The 23,202-nt window shown below is 40.3% G+C and overlaps 1 protein-coding gene across 2 annotated transcripts in view; it reads left to right on the top strand.

Annotated features, from left to right (window-relative positions):
• LOC135115175 (metabotropic glutamate receptor-like) overlaps positions 1 to 23,202 on the top strand; it is a 171,678-nt gene that overhangs the window by 54,817 nt on the left and 93,659 nt on the right. For both annotated transcript variants that reach the window (XM_064031670.1, XM_064031672.1), the window contains exons 3-5: positions 4,730 to 4,874; positions 11,243 to 11,371; positions 22,462 to 22,584. In XM_064031670.1, the coding sequence (XP_063887740.1) occupies positions 4,730 to 4,874; positions 11,243 to 11,371; positions 22,462 to 22,584 (397 nt within the window). The remainder of the gene's footprint in view (positions 1 to 4,729; positions 4,875 to 11,242; positions 11,372 to 22,461; positions 22,585 to 23,202) is intronic.

Genomic DNA, 23,202 nt, shown 5'->3' with positions numbered 1-23,202 from the left:
TCACACCCCTGCAACAAAATGGCATTTTATAAACATGAGTAACTGATAATAAAGAAAGGCATGCTGAAGGAACTAAAATATCCAGCAAATGAATACATTACTTTGCTGTTCTTTTTTTGGTTAATGTGAAGTTACATCTAACAAAAACAAAATTACAGCAATTTTGCAAAAAAACTAATGTTACCCACATGTAACAAAATAATTTGTACGTTGTTTTCTTATTCTGCTGTTACTAGAAATTCCACATTGAGTTTTTTTTTTTTTTTTTCAGGCCATGTACTCGTAATACCCAATTTTGAACTCAGTCAGGCCACACAACATGAGGACAGAATAGAATAAGACATTTCTTGACAAGAAGTCCGTCCCCCTTATTCCCTAAATCCTCCTTAACCCTTCAAACAAGCTTGGGGGCCTGTGGGGAATCGGGCTTTTTTTTTTTTTTTGGGGGGGGGGCAGATGAAAAAAAAATAAATAAATAAGGGCGTTAAGAAATCTATTGAAATTTACCATAATATTTCGAATTTCCTTAACCTATCCTAGCTCCTAGACCCACCCACACTCGTTAGGACGTTAACCTTACGTAGCATATCCTAACATAGCCGGTGGGACTGCGCCCCTCTTGGAGCCTTCCACCCCGCTAGGACGTTAACTTAACCTAGTGGATCAGTTTCAACAATTATTATCATGTATATTCACCATTTCATATATCCATCCCCACATGCGTGTGCCCATGGCCAACCAGTCTATCCTATTTTTAACCTTTCTCCTGCTTCACTACCTCTCAAGGGAATTTCACACAGACTTCCAGTCCTTAGAGAAAATACATGTGTTCGCTCTGAGTCTTCCATTCCCAGTCATTGGCTCTTTCACCTCATTTCATGGTATCTCACTGGTTATTTCTTCTTCCCAAAACCCAAAACGTGATCCACTTAGCTCAGATAAATACAGCCTGCATGGTAGCGAGCTCTGTCAGTCCAGTTAAGCTCAGAGTCCAATTCAGTTCAGTCAGTCACTCAGTCACGAGCAGTCAGTCCTGGTCTCTCACTCAGTCCGCTCAGTCACAGTCAGTCTTGAGAGATGCTCAGTCATCATTCGTATCACTTCAGAGAGAGAGAACAATCAATCGTCACGTTATAATCTCGTCTCGTATCAAGTGTACATTTTCTACTATCAAATCAAGAAAAACTCTCATCATACGTGTCTTTTACTCGCACACACCAACTATATCAACGTATACACACGACCTCCAAGCTACCAACACACCAAGCTCCTCATCTGACCCAGCAGTGGCAAGCATCATCAACTGGGCAAGTACATCATATAAAGTCAGAACAGTAATAAAGAAGAGGAGAGGTAAAATAAATAATCTAGAACAAGCGGTAGTCAATCAACCAGGAAACTAACATAACCTAACCTAATCTAGACTAACCTAGCATAACCTAACCTAACTTAACATAACATAACTTAACGAGGCACCTCAAAAATTATACCGGTATGCTTTACTGGTGTGGTGTTGACATTTTCAGGGCGATGAAGATTATTACAGTTTGGCTGCTTCCTTAATAAACACATGGAATCTCTTCCTTACATCTGTATATCACATCTTAACCATTGGTGTTGCTAAATATCTCATATAGTGACTTCTTTTCTGCTGAACACTGGCACTGTTCGCTTCACTTCCCTCCACTGGGTAGCAATATTAACAAATGACAGTGAACCTCTATCAGAACGCCCGACACGTTTCTAAAACAAAAGAAAAGACGTGGAAAGTCGTAGCTGGTGGCCTCAGGAATGGCCTCACGAGTGGCAGCACGTAATTGGAGAGGACAGCTGTATAGATACCATGAAATCCTAATATGCCACTACCCACAAATCCCAGCTATAAACAATTGAAAATAATTTCACTGTTTACACTTGATTGGTGCAGAGCTCGCTGGATTTAGAAAATATCAAATTTATCCACACTATCTAGTGTTATTACAGCCATACTAGACACGTCCCTCCCATTTTTTTTTTTTTTTTTTACGGAACATTTCTCCATGACATGTGAGTCTCGTGCTTGTATGTAATACGGACGGAATATCCAGATTAACCTAGAATAATAATCCTCAAGACATTAACTCGCACAAAAGGGTACCTGGCAACAGTGCCACACATGCCAGAAGGGACAGTGGCCTCAACACTGAACATCACTGTTCTGCTCACACGAGGAGAACGTTAAAGTTAATACTAACTTGCTTAATCGCCTCATTGACCTCAACAAGGTCTGTTTAGCTGTGCACATACGGTCTCCTCATGGGCCTGGAAATGTGCCAACACACTAATCAAGCCACACCAGCAGAACGTTCAGTATTAGCTTGTCCAGTCTCCACAGCTTGTCCAGTCTCTACAGCTATTTAAATAAAGTTTATCTATCGCTTAAGACCAATAAATAAAACCACTAGTAACAGTAATCACTAGTGACTAAAAATGAGAAGAGAGAAGTCATCGGAGGTGACAGCATTCCTCTCATTTATACTGCCTGTTATTTGAATTTCAACAATATTACCTTGGTCACCATGTCACCTCTCTTTCACACGTACCTTTTGACATCAGTGGGCAATACATGGAGTCTCACCGCCTGCAGAGTACTCTTCTTTTTATATAACTGCAGCAGCAACACTTCCCTGTACAGAGAACCATTTTTTTTTTTTTTTATCTGGGCTGGATTCCTCCAGCCCTCCAATTGAGGCCATATATCTTTTTGATATAGAATATTTGCTTAGGATGTATAATCCTTGCTGAGGACAAGGCGGCGCGCTGGAACGCCACCAAGAGCCAGCCAAAAATGACAGACGAGAAGCGTAACAATTGAATAATAAAAGTAAATCACAAACAGTAGTAATAATGACAATCATAATAGTAAAAAATGAACTTAAAAAAAAAAAATATATATATATATATATATATATATATATATATATATATATATATATATATATATATATATATATATATATATATATATATATATATATATATATATATATATATATATATATATATATATATATATATATATAATATAATATATATACTAACATAATTGAAAAAAACTTTGTTCATCCCTCTTTTTTTTCTTTCATTCTTTTTTTTCAGTAGTATTTCGTGCCTCTTTTTTCTGTCTTTTATCATTATTATTTTTTTTTTATTATCTACTGCTATTGTTCCATTTTTCTTCATGTTTTCCATGCATTATTTTCTTTCCCATATTCTTACTTTCCATTTTCTCTCTCTCTCTCTCTCTCTCTCTCTCTCTCTCTCTCTCTCTCTCTCTCTCTCTCTCTCTCTCTCCCAGTCATGAATTTACGCATCTCATATTTTCCTAGCGTTTCCATAAGCTTCCAGACACATTTTTCCTCCGTAACTACGTTTAATTTTTTTCTTCCCTATTCCCCACATCGATCCTGTCACATTTCCGAGTCCTAAATCACGCGCTTTCGTGTTCCTTTTCCTGTTTCCTGCATTGTACCATGTTTCATTTCATATTGTACTTGCACGAGCCTGCTTCACTTATGTTCGCGCATGTTCTGAATCACTGTGAGGAGCATCATTCCTTCCCGTTCTTGCCTGAAATATAGTGAAGGGAAAGGTAGGTCTCCGGTGAAGCAGCTCAGATGTTCAGATGTTATTGGTAGTGTGTTCTGTCTTGCCTGTTAGCTCTTGCTGGCTGATAGTAATGAAGAAGAGGACGAGGAGAGCATGGTGAAGAAACAGGGAAATAAAAGAGGAGGATGATAAAATGCGCACGTGTGTGTGTGTGTGTGTGTGTGTGTGTATGTATGTGTGTGTGTGTGTGTGTGTGTGTGTGTGTGTGTGTGTGTGTGTGTGTGTGTGTGTGTCTTTGTGTGTGTGTGTGTGTGTGTGTGTGTGTGTGTGTGTGTGTGTGTGTGTGTGTGTGTGTGTCTTTGTGTGTGTGTGTGTGTGTGTGTGTGTGTGTGTGTGTGTGTGTGTGTGTGTATGTGTGTGTGTGTGTGTGTGTGTGTGTGTGTGTGTGTGTGTGTGTGTGTGTGTGTGTGTGTGTGTGTGTGTGTGTGTGTGCGTGCGTATTTAAAGAGTGTATTTGGGAAGATCAAACATACACACATACACACACACACACACACACACACACACACACACATATATATATATATATATATATATATATATATATATATATATATATATATATATATATATATATATATATATATATATATATATATATATATATATATATATATATATATATATATATATATATATATATACAGGAAGATCAAAGAAAGAGATAGAACGGGAGGATCATAATTACAACTATGAGAAGGAGGAATTCGATGGCTCCTGACTTTTCTTTATTTTCTACAATGAGGCGAGGTTTTTAAAATCAGCCTGGGAAAGCTATGCCGGCGTGATTTAAGAGAGAGAGAGAGAGAGAGAGAGAGAGAGAGAGAGAGAGAGAGAGAGAGAGAGAGAGAAAGTGTGTGTGTGTGTGTGTGTGTGTGTGTGTGTGTGTGTGTGTGTGTGTGTGTGTGTGTGTGTGTGTGTGTATGTGTGTGTGTGTGTGAGATGAAAACATTTTTGAGTTTTATATGCTAATCCCCACCACTCTCTCTCTCTCTCTCTCTCTCTCTCTCTCTCTCTCTCTCTCTCTCTCTCTCTCTCTCTCTCTCTCTCTCTCTCTTTCACCACCCGGCATGCTCACCAGGCCTTTGAGGAGCTGGAAGGTCTGCTGGTCCAAAACAATATCTGCATCGCCGTCAAGGAGAAGCTGGTGAAGGACTCGGGGGTGGCGGAAGAAGGCGCCTATGATCACATCGTACAGCGCCTTCTACAGAAATACCACGCCAAGGGTGAATGTGGAGCTTGTAGCGAGGACTGAAGACATGTCAGACTAGGGGATGGGGGAGGCTGAGGTGAAGGAATGTATTGGAGGGGAAGAGGGGACAAAGGTGCGGAAGACAAGTATGAAGAGTGTAAAGAAGGAATATAGTGTTTTAGTAAAGATGTGATGAGGCAGATTTGGGGAATGTAAAGTAAGGGAAGAAGGTCTGCATGAGAATCTGTTGGGGACTTGAGGTTGGGGAAAGCAGGTTTTTTGGGTAGTGTAAATAAAGAGGAAAGTGTCAGGTGGAAATTTGGTTGGGGGAGGATGTGGGGAAGACAAATATAAAGGATAAGAGTATAAAGGATAAGAAGGTCTTGGTGGGGCTAAGGTTGGGGATGGCAGGTCTGAAGGAGTGTAATATAAGAAAGATTCTCTTGGTGGGGGAAGATATGTAGTGCAATCTTTGGTAGATTGCAAATGTAGAAAAAAGAATATGCACATCACAATCTCATATCTACATCTTATCAAATCGTTCCAATCCCTCCTCAGGATCCCCCTAAGCGGAGGTGCCTCTGGCGTTTTGCCTCTGCTAGTTGGGGGGACCTGAGGAGGCATTTTGCTGATTTTCCTTTTTAATGATTGCTGTTTTCGTGTCAGAGACCCGTCTCTGTGTGCCGAGCGCATAACAAAGGTGACAGTCTCTGGCATGGAGGCGTACATTCCTCACTCTTTTTCTCGACCTAAATCTTCCAGACCTTGGTTTAACACAGCCTGTTCTCGTGCTATACATAATAGAGAAGTGTCCCACAAAAGGTACTCGAGCCTTTATTTTTTTTGCCTGGATCTGTCTGTTTTCCAACTAATCAAAAACTCCTTCATTAATAGAAAGTGTCAAAATCCTCCAAGATCTAACTCTCCTCGTGACTTCTGGCACCTAGCCAAAAGCATCTTAGACAACTTTGCTCCTTCTTTCCTTCCTTTATTTCAACCAAATGGCACCACTCTACCGTGGATAATTCAGGGCTTGTTCCTCCCTTTCCTCCACCCTCTGACTTTCTCATGCTACCTATTAAAATTTTTAAAAATGATGTTTTCCATGCTCTCCCTGGCCTAACCCATTGCAAAGATATACTAGTAAATATATGAGCTTCTTTTAGTACTGTGTAGAGGTGGTGCCCAAAGAAATATGGTGGTAATAATTAGCTCCAGTGTATTAATAAAATAAAACTATACAATATAGAAGTGATGAGCTGCCTGTGTGTCGGGCATCCAACCCCGAGGCCTGGGTGGACGTGACTGGCATGTCCGCCAGCAAGGAAAGGCAGACACAAACTGGGATGTAGGGGTGGTTATTGGCCGGGTCAGGTCAAAGCCAGGGCTGGCGTCCGGGGATAAAGGGTGTGAGAGTTGACCTCACACCGCGTGGTTGGCCACGCCTGGTGTTAGGTCCCAAGGGACTGGAGAATGGAATGTAGGCGGTGGGCGAAGCGTCCCGCCACATTGCTCGGCCACCAGTCTAGGAATGCCCTCATGCCTATAAAACATATGTGGTGATGCAAGCACATTTAAGCAATAATTCACATATTAAAGACTCGCTCTTCTGTCTAAGGCATTTGATGTGTACACTATATCCAATCGCAAGGCTTACAACAAAGACGTCATAAAAGTGAGTACGCACTGGCGAATCACAAAGACGTCAGAAAAGAGAGCACAGTGGCCAAACATAAAACTCAGTAACTGTGACAGCACAGCGAATCACAGGCCAAGAAAGCTAGGACAACTCTAGAAGCCATAAAACAAATGAACAAGGCGTTTCTATGCCAAATGAATTGCAAAATAATAACAATGCACTGCAAAAATCATAACATTGCACTAATAATGCACATAATAACGGTAAATCTTCAAATGTGGTGGAAGGTGGCCCGTGTGGCCATAAAAAGACACGACAATTTGCCACAGAACACTGACGGCTGAGAAATCCAGAGTCTTGGAGCGACGGTATCAGCAGCAAAGCTGTTGACTTGTGTCAGTGACGGCTTAAAACGTCCAGACTTGAAACAGGGACGGGATCAGTGACGGCTTGAAGTTGTACGGGCTCAGGCTGGCGGTGCAGGCTTGGCATAAAAAGCTTGAAAGAGGCCCTAAAAGCAACTTGAGGAAATCACCGTAGATATGTAGTAGCGTAGCAGCCTGCGTCGGTGACGGCTTAGCAGAAATGCGTTGGTGACGGCTTAGCAGATTATCCGTAGGCGATGAAGGTAGCTAGAATAGTTGGCGCCAAGCAGGCAAGACATGTAAGCCGGGAGGACTTAAAGCGTCGACTCATCCCACCGCTGCCACTATTTCTATGTACTAGTAAATGTATCAGCTTCTTCTTCCAGTACTGTGTAAGGATGGTACCCAAAGAAATGCGGTAGATCGTACTCAAAGAAATACAATCAGCTGCATTGTATTCATGAAATAAAACTATACAATATACAGGTGATGAACTGCCTGTGTGTTGCATTTCTAGCCCTGAGGCCTGGGTGGACGTGACTGGCATGTCTGCCAGCAAGGAAAGGCGGACACAAACTGGGATGTAGGGGTAGTTGCTGGCAGGGTTAGGTCACGGCCAGGACTGGCTTCAGGAGACAAAGGGTGTCAAAGTTGTTGACCTTGCAAAACGTTTTTTTTTTTTTTTCTGTAGGAAGGACACTGGCCAAGGGCAACAAAAATCCAATAAAAAAAGATGCCCACTGAAATGCCAGTCCCACAAAAGGGTCAAAGCAGTGGTCAAAAATTGATGAATAAGTGTCTTGAAACCTCCCTCTTGAAGGAATTCAAGTCATAGGAGGGTGAAAATACAGAAGCAGGCAGGGAGTTCCAGAGTTTACCAGAGAAAGGGATGAATAATTGAGAATACTGGTTAACTCTTGCGTTAGAGAGGTGGACAGAATAGGGGTGAGAGAAAGAAGAAAGTCTTGTGCAGCGAGGCCGCAGAAGGAGGGGAGGCATGCAGTTAGCAAGATCAGAAGAGCAGTTAGCATGAAAATAGCGGTAGAAGACAGCTAGTGTCACTGAGTGTCACTGAAGAAGAGGGGATAGTTGTCTGGAAGGTTGTGTCGAGTTAATAGATGGAGGAATTGAGTTTTTGAGGCATTGAATAATATCAAGTTTGCCCTGCCCCAATCAGAAATTTTAGAAAGATTAGAAGTCAAGCGTTCTGTGGCTTCCCTGCGTGATATGTACCTCCTGAAGGGTTGGACGTCTATGAAAAGACGTGGAAAAGTGCAGGGTGGTATCATCAGCGTAGGAGTGGATAAGACAACAAGTTTGGTTTAGAAGATCATTAATGAATAATAAGAAGAGAGTGGGTGACAGGACAGAACCCTGAGGAACACCACTGTTAATAGATTTAGGAGAAGAACAGTGACCGTCTACCACAACAGCAATAGAACGGTCAGAAAGGAAACTTGAGATGAAGATACAAAGAAAAGGATAGAAACCGTAGGAGGGTAGTTTGGAAATCAAAGCTTTGTGTCAAACTCTATCAAAAGCTATTGATATGTCCAAGGCAACAACAAAAGTTTCACCAAAATATCTAAAAGAGGATGACCAAGACTCAGTAAGGAAAACCAGAAGTTCACCAGTAGAGCGGCCTTGACGGAACCCATACTGGCGATCAGATAGAAGGTTGTGAAGTGATAGATGTTTAAGAATCTTCCTGTTGAGGATAGATTCAAAAACTTTAGATAGGCAGGAAATTTGGCCGAGGCTGACGTCAGATCCCAGGGGACTGGAGAATGGAATATGAGCGGCAGGCAAAGCGACCTACTACAATGTTTATGAACATAATGGTGTTCCTCCTATTGTTCTCCGAAACTGTGCCTCCGTGCTCGCACCTTGCCTAGTCAAGCTCTTTCAACTCCGTCTTTCAACATCTACTTTTCCTTCTTGCTGGAAGTTTGCTTATACTCAGCCTGTTCCTCAAATGGATGGCCGTTCTAATCTCTCATACTATCGTCTTATTGCTAAATTTCCTGCCTATCCAAAGTTTATGAATCTATCTCAACAGGAAGATTTTTTTAAATCTATCACTTCACAACCTTTTATCTGATCGCCAGTATGAGTTCCATCAAAGCCTCTCTACTGGTAATCTTCTGGCTTTCCTTTTTCTTGGTTATCCTCTTTTAGAGATTTTGGTGAAACTTTTGCTGTTGCCTTAGATATATCAAATTCTTTTGATAAAGTCTGGTACAAAGTTTTGATTTCCAAACTGTCCTCCCACGGCTTCTATCCTTCTCTCTGTAACTTCTTCTCAAGTTTCCTTTCTGACCTTTCTATTGCTGCTGTGGTAGACGGTCACTGTTCTCGGAAATCTATTAACAGTGGTGTTCCTCAGGGTTCTGGCCTATCACCCGCTCTCTTCCTATTACTCATCAAAGGATCTTCTAGACCAAACTTCTTGTTGCATCCACTCCTACGCTGATGCTAACACCCTGCACTTTTCCGCATCTTTTCGTAGACGTCCAACCCTTCAGGAAGTAAATAGTTCACGCAGGGAACCCACAAAACGCATGACTTCTGATCTGTCTAAAATTACTGAATGAGGCAGGGCAAACTTAGTATTGTTGATTGCCTCAAAAACTCAATTTCTCCATCTATCAACTTGACACAGCCTTCCAGACAACCATCCTCTCTTCTTCAGCGACACTCAACTATCTCCCTTTTCTACACTGAACATCTTCGGTTTGTCCATTTCTTGTAATCTAAACTGGAAACTTCACATTTCATCTCTAGCTAAAACAGCTTTTATGAAGTTAGGTGTTCTGAGACGTCTCCGCCAGTTTTTCTCACCCTTCCAGCTACTTTGTACAGGGGCCTTATCCATGTGTGGAGTATGCTTCTCATGTCTGGGGGTGTTCTGCTCTTACTGCTCTTCTAGATAGGGTGCATTGAAAAGCTTTTCGTCTCATCAACTCCTCTCCTCTAACTGACTGTCTTCAGCCTCTTTCTCATCGCCGGATTGCTGCATCTCTTGCCATCTTCTACTGTTTTCATGCTATGTACTCTTCTGATCTTGATAACTGCATGCCTCCCCTCTTTCCACGGTTCTTCTTTTTCTCACACCTATTCTGTCCACCTCTCTAATGCGAGGGTTAACCAGTATTCTCAATCATTAATCCCTTTCTTTGATAAACTCTGGAGCTTCCTGCCTGCTTCTGTATTTCCACCTTCCTATGATTTGAATTCCTTCAAGAGGGAAGTTTCAAGACACTTATCCTTTAGCTTTGGCTACCGATTTGGACAGTGTTTCGGAACTGGCATCGCAGTGTCTTTTTTTTTATTTGATTTTTGAATATATATATATATATATATATATATATATATATATATATATATATATATATATATATATATATATATATATATATATATATATATATATATATATATATATATATATATATATAATGTAATGGGCGTTCGGGTGATGGATTGAAAGATGTATGTGGCCTTGACAAGAAAGGAAGTGATCTGATCATTCCCAAAGAAATGAGAGCAAACTTGGAATCGGTCTTCGTAGGGTTGGGGACACCAAGTGGGGATTACAGGAAAGGAGACTCACCAAGTGGGGATTACTGGAGAAGGGGACTCGGTGGAGGGAGTAAGATGGAAAGAGCGTGGGGGGGTTGTATTTCTCTTTTTCTTCTTCCTTTTAACAGAGAAGAATAAAACTGATGGTAATTTCAGTTCTTGAAGTTATTTAAAACAGCGCAAGGAATGAAAGGGGAGGAGGAGGTAGGTAGGTAGGTAGTAAGGCAGGAGAAGTAGAAGAAAAGGAAAAGAAAATATTATGAAATGTAACTTTAGTCTCTAAGTGGTTATTTACATTATTACAGTATTATTATTGTTATTATTATTATTATTATTATTATTATTATTATTATTATTATTATTATTATTATCATTATTATTATTATTATCATCATCATTACTATTCTCATAATCATCATCAGCATCATTATCAGTAATAGTAGCAATGATAGTAATAGTAATAATAGTACTAGTGGTAGTAGTAGTAGCAATAGAAGTAGTAGTAGTAGTAGTAGTAGTAGTAGTAGTAGTAGTAGTAGTAGTAGTAGTAGTAGTAGTGGTAGTAGCAGTAGTAGTAGTAGTAGTAGTAGTAGTAGTAGTAGTAGTAGTAGTAAAAGTAGCAGTAGTAGCAGCAACAGCAACAGGAGCAGCTGCAACAGCAACAGCAACAGCAGCAACAGCAGCAGCAGCAGCAGCAGCAACAGCAGCAACATGAAGGAACACATAATAATAGAATCCATCATACTTCTTCGCTCTTCTTTTTCTTCAATCATTTTTTTCATCTCCTCTCACCTTCTCTACTTGTCCCCACTGCAGGCGTGATCATTTTTGGCTCAGACCAGGAGGTGGCCGGGGTGATGCGTGCCGTAAGGAGGAACAACGCCACGGGGAGCTTCTCCTGGATAGGCTCTGATGGATGGTCGGCGCGATCCCTCGTGTCCTCAGGTAAGTGGGCGACTGTGCTGTATTGCTCCTTTCAGCGTGGGGTAGCGGTGGAAACGAGGTTTAAAATGCCGCCTATAGCATACACACACACACACACACACACACACACACACACACATACACACACACACACACACAGTTTTAATTAAGATTCAGAACAACCGCCGCGAAAATGGCCACAACGCAGGAAAGGGTAAATATTGATTAAAAAATGTATTATAGCAGATTACAATTTATATATATATATATATATATATATATATATATATATATATATATATATATATATATATATATATATATATATATATATATATATATATATATATATATATATATATATATATAATTTACTGGCGGAATCAAAGTCGAACCATTAGCCACAACGCTTTATTCGTCTTAGCGTTTCGACCTGTAATCCACAAATCTATCAATGCCGGCACGTTAATAAATAATAAATCATGGCATCGACAATAAACATATCCATCACAATAACACCACAGTTGATAAACCCAACACCCGAAAAAGACAAATCATACACGTACACAAACAAATAAACGAAATATAGCAGTAACCAATGTAAATTTATCACACAAGAAATATTGGCAACACTTAACACCATAAACATGTCACTCACTTCAGTGGTCCCACCGTTGCAATATCGAATCCCAGCATTCCACCAGTGTCCAGTCACCACACCATCACCACTGCACCGGCTCTGCAAGCCCAACATACAACTAAACACTAACCACTAAACCACCACCAACAGCTGTCAGTACACCACACTGACCGGCAAATCAAGCTACTGCCACTGATAACAGGGGAACATACAGTATATGGATAACACATTGTAATCTTCTATACACCACAAAGAAACTCATATACATATCACGAATAACGGTGCACAACCACAAAGCTACCACCGCACCGACACCGCGCAGGTTCTGCTGCCGTGCCTTTTACTACTGCACTCCTTCCCAGCTGGCCAGGCTAGTCACCACTACTACCAGCCGTACAACAAATGCCATCCAAAAGCGCAGGCCTCTCTGGCCAATACAATACTGGCCAATATAATAAATATACAAATAATAATCAGAATACAAAATATCATGCTAATGATACAATATATATATATATATATATATATATATATATATATATATATATATATATATATATATATATATATATATATATATATATATATATATATATATATATATATATATATATATATATTTTCTCTCTCTCTCTCTCTCTCTCTCTCTCTCTCTCTCTCTCTCTCTCTCTCTCTCTCTCTCTCTCTCTCTCATCCAGAACAGCTTTTCCTCCATAACAATGTTTGAAACCCTACTAGAAAATAAAGAAATTAAATTGTTTTTCTATTGAGGGTCTGAAAACTTGGCATGGAAGGATCACGTGAAAAGACAATGAAAAAGCATCATCATCAGCAGCAGCAGCCACACCACTCAAAAGGCAGTTCGTGAGATGCGGACAAAACCAATATTCCTCCACCGCTCATTTTTTTTGTCCGCTCACATTATCATTTAATTTAACAACTTTTGGGATAAGAATGAACGTGCGGCCTTGCAGGAGATAAAAGGCAGAGATTAAACCCGGAAGCCATAGAAAAAAATATAGAAGGAATGGAAAGGCACACTGAGTTAACTATTTTGACCTCCATACTATTCATGCAGAGAGAGAGAGAGAGAGAGAGAGAGAGAGAGAGAGAGAGAGAGAGAGCATTACAGAGGTTGCAATAATATATATATATATATATATATATATATATATATATATATATATATATATATATATATATATATATATATATATATATATATATATATATTCTGTGCTTTGCTTCAGGATTTTACGATGTTTGTTTCTTCTTTTTCTTTTTTTTTTTTTTTTGTTTCTTTTTTTCTGTTATTTATTCACTCTCCTCCCACCACTGTCCTCACCGAGTGGGAGTCGCTCGCACGTCCTTGATTCAGAACACAAGCAAACGTCTTATTTCACACGGCATCTTGCTCTCTCTCCTTTTACCTTACCAAATTTTCGCATTTTGGTTTCTTTTGGGTGCCGGAGAAAGAGCAGGAGAAGGAATAAGAGAGAGAGAGAGAGAGAAAAAAAAAAGAGAAGGAAGGCGAGAAAGCGAGTGAATGGAAATAGAAAATAAAGAAAATTAAGGAAAAATGAGAGAAACACAAAGACGTAAAGGAACATAGATGTTGAGAGAGAGAGAGAGAGAGAGAGAGAGAGAGAGAGAGAGAGAGAGAGAGAGAGAGAGAGAGAGAGAGAGAGAGAGAGAGAGAGAGTTGACACGACCTTCAGCATTAGCCAGACGGTGAATGTGAAATCATGGGACACATGACCAGAACAATTTGCAATCATGGACTGATGATGCGCACGGTGTCTCTCTCTCTCTCTCTCTCTCTCTCTCTCTCTCTCTCTCTCTCTCTCTCTCTCTCTCTCTCTCTCTCTCTCTCTCTCTCTCTCTCTCTCTCTCTCTCTCTCTCTCTCTGTTTATCTATCTATCTACCTCTGTGTGTGTGTGTGTGTGTGTGTGTGTGATCTGAATAAACTTGCTCACTACTGTCCTGAAGAGGCTGCACACCACGTATCTAGAGATCAATGGTTGCTTGACTTACTAGATGTTGCAGGAGATGACGGTGGCAGGATAGATGATGGTGGCTCGTTGATTCTGCGATGAAATGGTAGCTTGGAGTACGTGGGTAGTGGTTTAGATTATGGTTGATTGTGCGAGTAAAGGCAACACAAAAATTGAGAGTACTTCTTGATTTAATGATGGACAGAGATGTGCACGTGTGATACCGAGACACAGATTATCACAGACGTGACGATGATTGATTCTCTCTGAAGACTGACTCTGTCTCTGATCTGAACTCTCTGATGGACTGAACTGAAATGATGTGCTCTCTCTCAGGAACTGACTCTAGCTACCCATACAGGCTCTATTTATGTGAATAAAATGGATCAGGATTCAGAATCTGAGATGGAGAAATGACCAATCACTGTCCTTAAATGGGGTGAAGGACCAATAGTAGAGGTCGTTATTCTAGCCAATGACCAGGGAGGAAGACAGGAAGGCAATGCCTTCCAAAGGACTGGCAGGAATGTTGGGAAGGTGTCGAATTCCCTTGAAAGGGAGATAGGAAGGAGAAAGGTTAAATACAGTTTTTTTTATTTTTATGTAGGAGGAACACTGGCCAAGGGAACCAAAAATCCAATAAAAAAAAAAATCTTACTGAAATGCCAGTCCAATAAAAGGGTCCAAAGCGGTAGTAAAAAACTGAAGGATAAGTGTCTTGAAACCTCCCTCTTGAACGAATTCAAGTCATAGGAAGGTGAAAACACAGAAGCAGGCAAGGAGTTCCAGAGTTTACCAAAGAAAGGGATGAATGACTGAGAATACTGGTTAACTCTTGCGTTAGAGAGGTGGACAGAATAGGGCTGAGAGATAGAAGAAAGCCTTGTGCAGCGAGGCCGCAGGGAGGAGGAAAGGCATGCAGTTAGCAAGGTCAGAAAAGAGCGGTTAGGTTGGTCATGTGAGATCAGTGCACGTGGAATGAGATATATGAATGATGAATATATATATATATATATATATATATATATATATATATATATATATATATATATATATATATATATATATATATATATATATATATATATATATATATATATATATATATATATATATATATATATATATATATATATATATATATATATATATATATATATATATATATATATATATATATATATATATATATATATATATATATATATATATATATATATATATATATATATATATATATATATATATATATATATATACATATATTTGGCTTTCCTCTCCCTTCACTGACCATCCTGGTGAATTAGCCTACAACTTTGCTATCCTCCATGACCTAGAGCATTTGGTGCAACACCCTACTCGTATTCCTGGCCGTCTTGGAGATACGCCCAAAATTCTTGACCTTTTCCTGACCTCTAATCCTTCTGCTTATGCTGTCACCCTTTCTTCTCCGTTGGGCTCCTCCGATCACAATCTCATATCTTTATCTTGTCCTATCGCTCTAATGCCTCCTCAGGATCCCCGTAAGCGAAGGTGCCTCTGGCGTTTTACCTCTGCTAGTTGGGGGGACCTGAGGAGGTATTTTGCTGATTTTCCTTGGAATGACTACTGCTTCCGTGTCAGAAACCCGTCTTTGTGTGCTGAGCGCATAACAGAGGTGATAGTGTCTGACATGGAGGCGTACATTCCTCACTCTTTTTCTCGTCCTAAACCTTCTAAACCTTGGTTTATCACAAAAGATACTTAAGCCTTCCATCACCAGAATCTCATGCACTTTATATTTCTGCCCGGAACCATGCCAAGTCTGTTCTCCAGCTAGCCAAAAACTAGTCCATTAACAGAAAATGTCAAAACCTTTCAAGATCTAACTCCCCTCGTGATTTCTGGCATCTAGTCAAAAATATCTCCAATAATTTTGCTTCTTCTTCTTTCCCTCCGCTATTTCAACCAGATGGCACCACTGCTATCACATCTATTTCTAAAGCTTAACTCTTCGCTCAAACCTTTGCTAAAAACTCTACCTTGGCCGATTCTGGGCTTGTTCCTCCCTCTCCTCCACCCTCTGACTACTTCATGCCACGTATTAAAATTCTTCGCAATGATGTTTTCCATGCCTTCGCTGGCCTAAACCCTCGGAAGGCTTATGGACCTGATGGGGTCCCTCCTATTGTTCTCCGAAACTGTGCCTCCGTGCTTGCACCTTGCCTAGTCAAACTCTTTCAGCTCTGTCTGTCAACATCTACCTTTCCTTCTTGCTGGAAGTTTGCCTACATTCAACCTGTTCCTAAAAAGGGTGACCGTTCTAATCCCTCAAACTACCGTCCTATTGCTTTAACTTCCTGCCTATCTAAAGTTTTTGAATCTATCCTCAACAGGAAGATTCTTAAACATCTATCACTTCACAACCTTCTATCTGATCGCCAGTATGGGTTCCGTCAAGGCTATTCTATTTGTGATCTTCTGGCTTTCCTTACTGAGTCTTGGTCATCCTCTTTTTAGAGATTTTGGTGAAACTTTTGCTGTTGCCTTGGACATATGAAAAGCTTTTGATAGAGCCTGGCACAAACCTTTGATTTCCAAACTACCCTCCTACGGTTTCTATCCTTCTCTCTGTAACTTCATCTCAAGTTTCCTTTCTGACCGTTTTATTGCTGCTGTGGTAGACAGTCACTGTTCTTCTCCTAAATCTATTAACAGTGGTGTTCCTCAGGGTTCTGTCCTGTCACCCACTCTATTCTTATTATTCATTATTATTAATAGATTATTAATTAATCTTATTATTCATTCTTATTATTCACTAAACCACACTTCTTGTCCTATCCACTCCTACGTTGATGATACCACCCTGCACTTTACCACGTCTTTTCATAGACGTCCAACCCTTCAGGAGGTAAACATATCACGCAGGGAAGCCACAGAACGCTTGACTTCTGATCTTTCTAAAATTTCTGATTGGGGCAGAGCAAACGTGGTATTGTTCAATGCCTCAAAAACTCAATTCCTCCATCTATAAACTCGACACAACCTTCCAGACAACTATCCCCTCTTCTTCAATGACACTCAACTGTCCTCAGCTTCTACACAGAACATCCTCGGTCTGTCCTTTACTTATAATCTGAACTGGAAACTTCACATCTCATCTCTAGCTAAAACAGCTTTTATGAAGTTAGGTGTTCTGAGACGTCTCCACCAGTTTTTCTCACCCCCCCAACTGCTAACTCTGTACAAGGGCCTTATCCGTCCATGTATGGAGTATGCTTCACATGTCTGGGTAGGTTCCACTCATACTGCTCTTCTAGACAGAGTAGAATCAAAAGCTTTTCGTCTCTTCAACTCCTCTCCTCTAACTGACTGTCTTCAGCCTCTCTCTCACCGCCGCAATGTTGTATATCTAGCTGTATTCTACCGCTATTTTCATTCTAATTGCTCTTTTGATCTTGCTAACTGCATGCCTCCCCTCCTTCCGCGGCCTCGCTGCACAAGACTTTCTTCTTTCTCTCACCCCTATTCTGTTCACCTCTCTATCGCAAGAGTTAACCAGTATTCTCAATCATTCATCCCTTTCTCTGGTAAACTCTAAAACTCCCTCCCTGCTTCTGTATTTCCACCTTCCTATGAGTTGAATTCCTTTAAGAGGGAGGTTTCAAGACACTTATTCATCAATTTTTGTACCACTGCTTTGACCCTTTTATGGGACTGGCATTTCAGTGGGCAATTTTTTTTTAGAATTTTGTTGCCCTTGGCAATTGTCCTTCCTACATAAAAAAAAAATTATATATATATATATATATATATATATATATATATATATATATATATATATATATATATATATATATATATATATATATATATATATATATATATATATATATATATATATATATATATATATATATTGATTGATGTGACTGATACATCTCTCTCTCTCTCTCTCTCTCTCTCTCTCTCTCTCTCTCTCTCTCTCTCTCTCTCTCAACCGTCAGTAAAACAGTAACCACTTAAATTTTTAATTCTCCGAGAAGTTGAGGCGGACCCATAATAACCCGAGGCTTCGTAAGAGTCGAACTATGGATCGTGACTCACGTCTTGTTTCTCGAATGCAGGTGACGCCGAAATGGATGCGTCTGCGGGTATTTGATTATGATGCCGTCGTCTTCTTGGTTGAAAATTGCGCATTGATGTAGCGAAATTCTGATACTGCTAATGAATGAAGGAAGAACCAGTGTTGTGAAATATTATTTGTGAAAAATGAAAGAAGTAATGTTTACTGATTGTTATTAATAGTGTTATTATAATATGATAGTGCTATGAATGGTGAACGCCCAACATGATTATATTTCTTACTGGTGATGTTACAAAAAGGAAATAAAATAATCCGAGAATTTACTCAAATAAAAAAAAATAAAAAAGTTAAACATCAAAATGATAAATAAATAAATAAAAGAATGAGAAAAAAAGTTACAAGAAAATTGAACAAAATCTTAACAACAAAATGTATAATGAAAAATCTGGTAACTTATAAAACAGGTGAAATAAAAAAAATAATATATATTTATGGATCGATAAAAGGTTAATAAATGAATAAACAAATAAATAAGCAAACAAAAAAGTAAAAGTGAAAACTATGAGATTGATCAAATTATATAAAAAAATATTAACAATAAACAAAACATGAACAACAAAGGCATTGACAAAAAGGACAAACCATTGAGATAAACACACTTCCTTTGATTAATGCTCAAGTTTCCTGAACAGAGATTGATAAATAAAAACACATGAATGTCTGAAGCTATTAATGGACGTAAAAAGAATCTTTGACTTCCAAATATTGACACAACAGTGGACGTTTACCTCAGTTGAGTTTGTCTAGCCTATTGATGTGTGTGTGTGTGTGTGTGTGTGTGTGTGTGTGTGTGTGTGTGTGTGTGTGTGTGTGTAATCTGCATCCGACTGTCCTCATTATGTCAACAGGGATGTAAGTGATTAATAGACGAGAGAGAGAGAGAGAGAGAGAGAGAGAGAGAGAGAGAGAGAGAGAGAGAGAGAGAGAGAGAGAGAGAGAGAGAGAGAGAGAGAGAGAGAGATTTTACATGAAAATCTCTTTGTCGCTCCAGAAAGAAAAATTAATATAGATCAAGAATTTTTCATGCTTACCATATCTTCCCTTCCTCTCTTTCCGCCCTCTTACTGATTTCTTTCCCCTTTCTTTCCTCTATATCCTGTTCTTCCTTTCCCCTTCTTTCTTCCTCATGTTCTTGCCTTCTTTTACCTCTTTGTTTTTTCCTTTCGATTTTCCTTTCTTCTTTTGTTACCTCTTTTATTTATTTATTTTTACCCTCCCATTGTAACTTTTTTTCTTCTCTCCCCTTTAAGTTTTTCATTCCTTCCACACCTCTCTCTCTATCGCCTTTCATTATTTTCTTTTCTCTCTCTTCCTTCTTCCCTTCCTCCTTCCTTCCTTAATCCTCTTCCATTCCTCATTCCTATCCCACTCTCTCTCTTTAACGAACACGGCTACCAGAGAGAGAGAGAGAGAGAGAGAGAGAGAAAAGTACTCGTCCTTGGAAATGTCAGTACCAACTCTCGATAGCGTGGGAACATGTAATCGTCCGATAGAACTTCGCTTATATATTGGTATTTTGTGCGTTCTTATATCACACTGTATTGTGTCTCGTTTCGAGGTACTTTTCAATTTTTTTTTTTAATGCTTCTTTATTATGATAAAGAAAGAAAAATAGGGGTTGTAGCTTCTGGTTCCCGTTTGTCTCTTATATAAGCCGCACCCCCTCCCCCGTCTCTCTCTCTCTCTCTCTCTCTCTCTCTCTCTCTCTCTCTCTCTCTCTCTCTCTCTCTCTCTCTCTCTCTCTCTCTCCTTCTTCTTCTTCTTTTTCTTCTTCTCTCTTTCTTCAGAGCAAGGACAGTTGGTCTCCGTTTTCTTCCACTTTACCTTTGTTTTTTGTTTTTTTTGTTTTTTTAATGTTATCTCTCTCTCTCTCTCTCTCTCTCTCTCTCTCTCTCTCTCTCTCTCTCTCTCTCTCTCTCTCTCTCTCTCTCTCTTCTTTTTCTTCTTCTTCTTCTTCTTCTTATTCTTCTTCTTCTCTCTTTCTTCAAAGTAAGGATAAAAAATAATTGGTCTCCGTTTTCTTCCACCTTTCCTCTGTTTTCTTTTTCTTTTTTTTTGTTTTTATGTATTGAAGCACCATCTGGTTGTCCTTCCTTTTTGTTTCTGGACAAGCCCAGAGTACTCGTAAATTAGTGCTCCTCTTAGTGGCTGGCCTCGATGGAGTCTCGCTGGGCTCCTGGTGGAGTTTCACGCAGGTGGTGGCGGTGCTGGCGGTCACTTCTATATCTTTGCCTACTTTGTGTTTTCGGTCTCCGCTTTGTAAATTTTGTGCAAAACAGCTTCATTGACTTCCTGTACCAATGTCCTCCTTTTCTTCTCTATCCTTTTTTTTTTCAACTTCTTTTCTTTATTTTTTTTTTCAGCTCTGAACTTTCGTTTTCATTCTTTTCTGCTCCATGCTGCCTCCCTTGTTCGTTACCTCTCTCCTGTATTCTATTTTTCTTCTTTTCTTTACTCCTTTCCTCTTTTGTGTTCTTCAGTTTGCCTTTTCCTCTCTTCTTACTTCGATAATTTTTTTTTTTCATTCTTCCTTTCCTTCTCCGTGCTTTCCTCCTTAACTCTCCTCCCACACATATCACCTACCGTCATTCTCATCCTCTTACCTTACCCTCTTCTCATCCCTTCCACTTCCCTTTTACCAATCCCTTCTTCCACACCCGTCACTTATTCCTCCTCCTCCTCCTCCTCTTCTTCTTCATCTTCTTATCCCCCTTCTTCTTCCAGTTCCTTCTTCCACACCCATCACTTTTCCTCTTCCATCTCCTCTTCACCCTCTTCTCATCTCTCTTGCTCCCTATTCCCTCCATAATCCTCTATAATCGAAAACTCTGAACTCGCTTTTGGCTCCTTCCGTCACATCTCCAATCTCTCTCTTCCTTTCTTCTTCATGCCGCCCTTTTTTCACCTTCACTTCCGCCCCTTCATCAGCCCCCACAAGGTCTGAAGTGAATACATGTCACATCAAATCATCACGTCCTTGTCTCGCTGCCTCTGCAGTACAGCTATTGCAGACTCTTTGTGGTGACTGTCTTCAAGGCCGCCTCTGGATAAGAGAAGAGGAGTTCCGTGAATTGCCTTGCATCCTTGTGGCTTCATATAGCAAAGAGACAGGGATAATGATAATTTTCCTTCATAAATAAACTTTTAAAGCAAATGTATGTACAGTTGCCAAACAAGAAATGATATCACGAACTCCAATGAATTTCATGTCTATAGATCGAGTAAAAATGGATATCTGGACTAATAATTTGTTTTATATCGAGAATCCTCGAAAGATCAAGAACTGGGAATGTGATAGAGTTTCTAATCATGAAGAACTAAGAATATGACTTTTTTTTTTTTTTTGTCTGAAACATTGTGTGGAATAAGACATCACTACTTTAGACAGCTGCGCCATGCAGCTAACGGGCGGAAGGCATCTTGGCACTCGTGTATCGGTCTTCACTGTACAAGATAAGCGTCTTATCCTCATGATTAGTAATGCGCCGCGTGATTCAAGCAGCCTCGTATGGTGATGTTGAGACTACGGATTCCTCCGCATCCTGCTTTCCTGACGGCGAGGTCACGGGCCCTTGCCACTAAGGCTTGCCGTCCACCCAGTGGCCTCTGGAGACTTCGTGTGGAGAGCAGTGCTGTACAGGAATGTGTGACACGGCTTGCCTTTGTCCTTGACCGCATTTAAATTTACCTGACTACTACTGTAACAATATGTTATATTTACTACTACTACTACTACTACTACTACTACTACTACTACTACCACTACTATACTACTACAGCTATTACTACTACTGCTGTTGTTGTTGCTGCTGCTGCTGCTGCTGCTACTACTGCTGCTACTACGTACAGTACTGCCTACATCTCAGAGGAATGTCACACTTAAGTATCCGGCGACAGATCGCATCCCACCTCATCAGGTGTGTCTGCCCCGTGGTGAAATTGTGGTAACGATGGCGGGATGATACAGGTAACAACGGTGTAATTACCATTGCCGGGACACTGCTACCACCACCACCAATACTACTACTACTACTACTACTACTACTGCAACCACCACTACCACCAATACTACTACTACTACTACTACTACTACTACTGCAACCACCACTACCACCAATACTATTACTACTACTACTACTGCAACCACCACTACCACCAATACTACTACTACTACTGCAAACACCACTACCACCAGTGCTACTACTACCACCAATACTGCTACTACTACTACTACTACTACTACTACTACTACTACTACTACTACTATTACCACTACTACTATTACCACTTCTTTATCTATTTAATCCATGCTTTTTTTTTCCCCGCGTCACTGTGCTGGTGTCCCGACAGGAAACGAGGCGGAGGTGGAGGGGACCCTGTCAGTGCAGCCGCAAGCCAATCCAGTGGGCGGCTTCGACGACTACTTCTTGGGCCTAACTGTAGAGAAAAACAAGAGGAATCCCTGGTTTGTGGGTGAGTAGATAGAGAGAGAGAGAGAGAGAGAGAGAGAGAGAGAGAGAGAGAGAGAGAGAGAGAGAGAGAGAGAGAGAGAGAGAGAGAGAGAGAGAGAGAGAGAGAGAGAGAGAGAGAGAGAAAGTAATATTAACAATAGTAGTAGTAGTAGTAATAGTAGTAGTAGTAGTAGTAGTAGTAGTAGTAGTAGTAGTAGTAGTAGTAATAGTAGGAGGAGGAGGAGGAGGAGGAGGAGGAGGCGGGGAGGAGGAGGGAGAGCAGGGTGGTGGAACACTCCTCAACGTGCCAAAGTTGCGCTCCTCTGTCACTCCATTTCCTTCGAGCAACCACGGTGAGGGAGATTGGGATCACCAACCGCCAGACTGAGGTGGCGATTAGCAGAGGCGGCGTGGCTATCAGACTCTCGTGTGTTCGTTGGTGTGTGGCCTTGTGGCGTCACCCTAGCGTTTTTTTACTGGTTTGTCTCACATATGCCACCTCCCTTCCCGCCGCCTACCACATCACCGCCTCCGGATGTGCCACCGTCGGTTTCAAGCTGGCCAAAATTGTTGCCATTATTCCCGCCATGTGAGGGAAGTCTGTTACCAAAACTCTGGCCGCCACGCAGTTAAGATAACC

The sequence above is a fragment of the Scylla paramamosain genome, chromosome 29 (assembly GCF_035594125.1).
Source record: "Scylla paramamosain isolate STU-SP2022 chromosome 29, ASM3559412v1, whole genome shotgun sequence".
Lineage (NCBI taxonomy): Eukaryota > Metazoa > Arthropoda > Malacostraca > Decapoda > Portunidae > Scylla > Scylla paramamosain.
The sequence above is the reverse complement of the archived record's forward strand: the minus strand, read 5'-3'. Positions and strand labels throughout refer to the sequence as shown.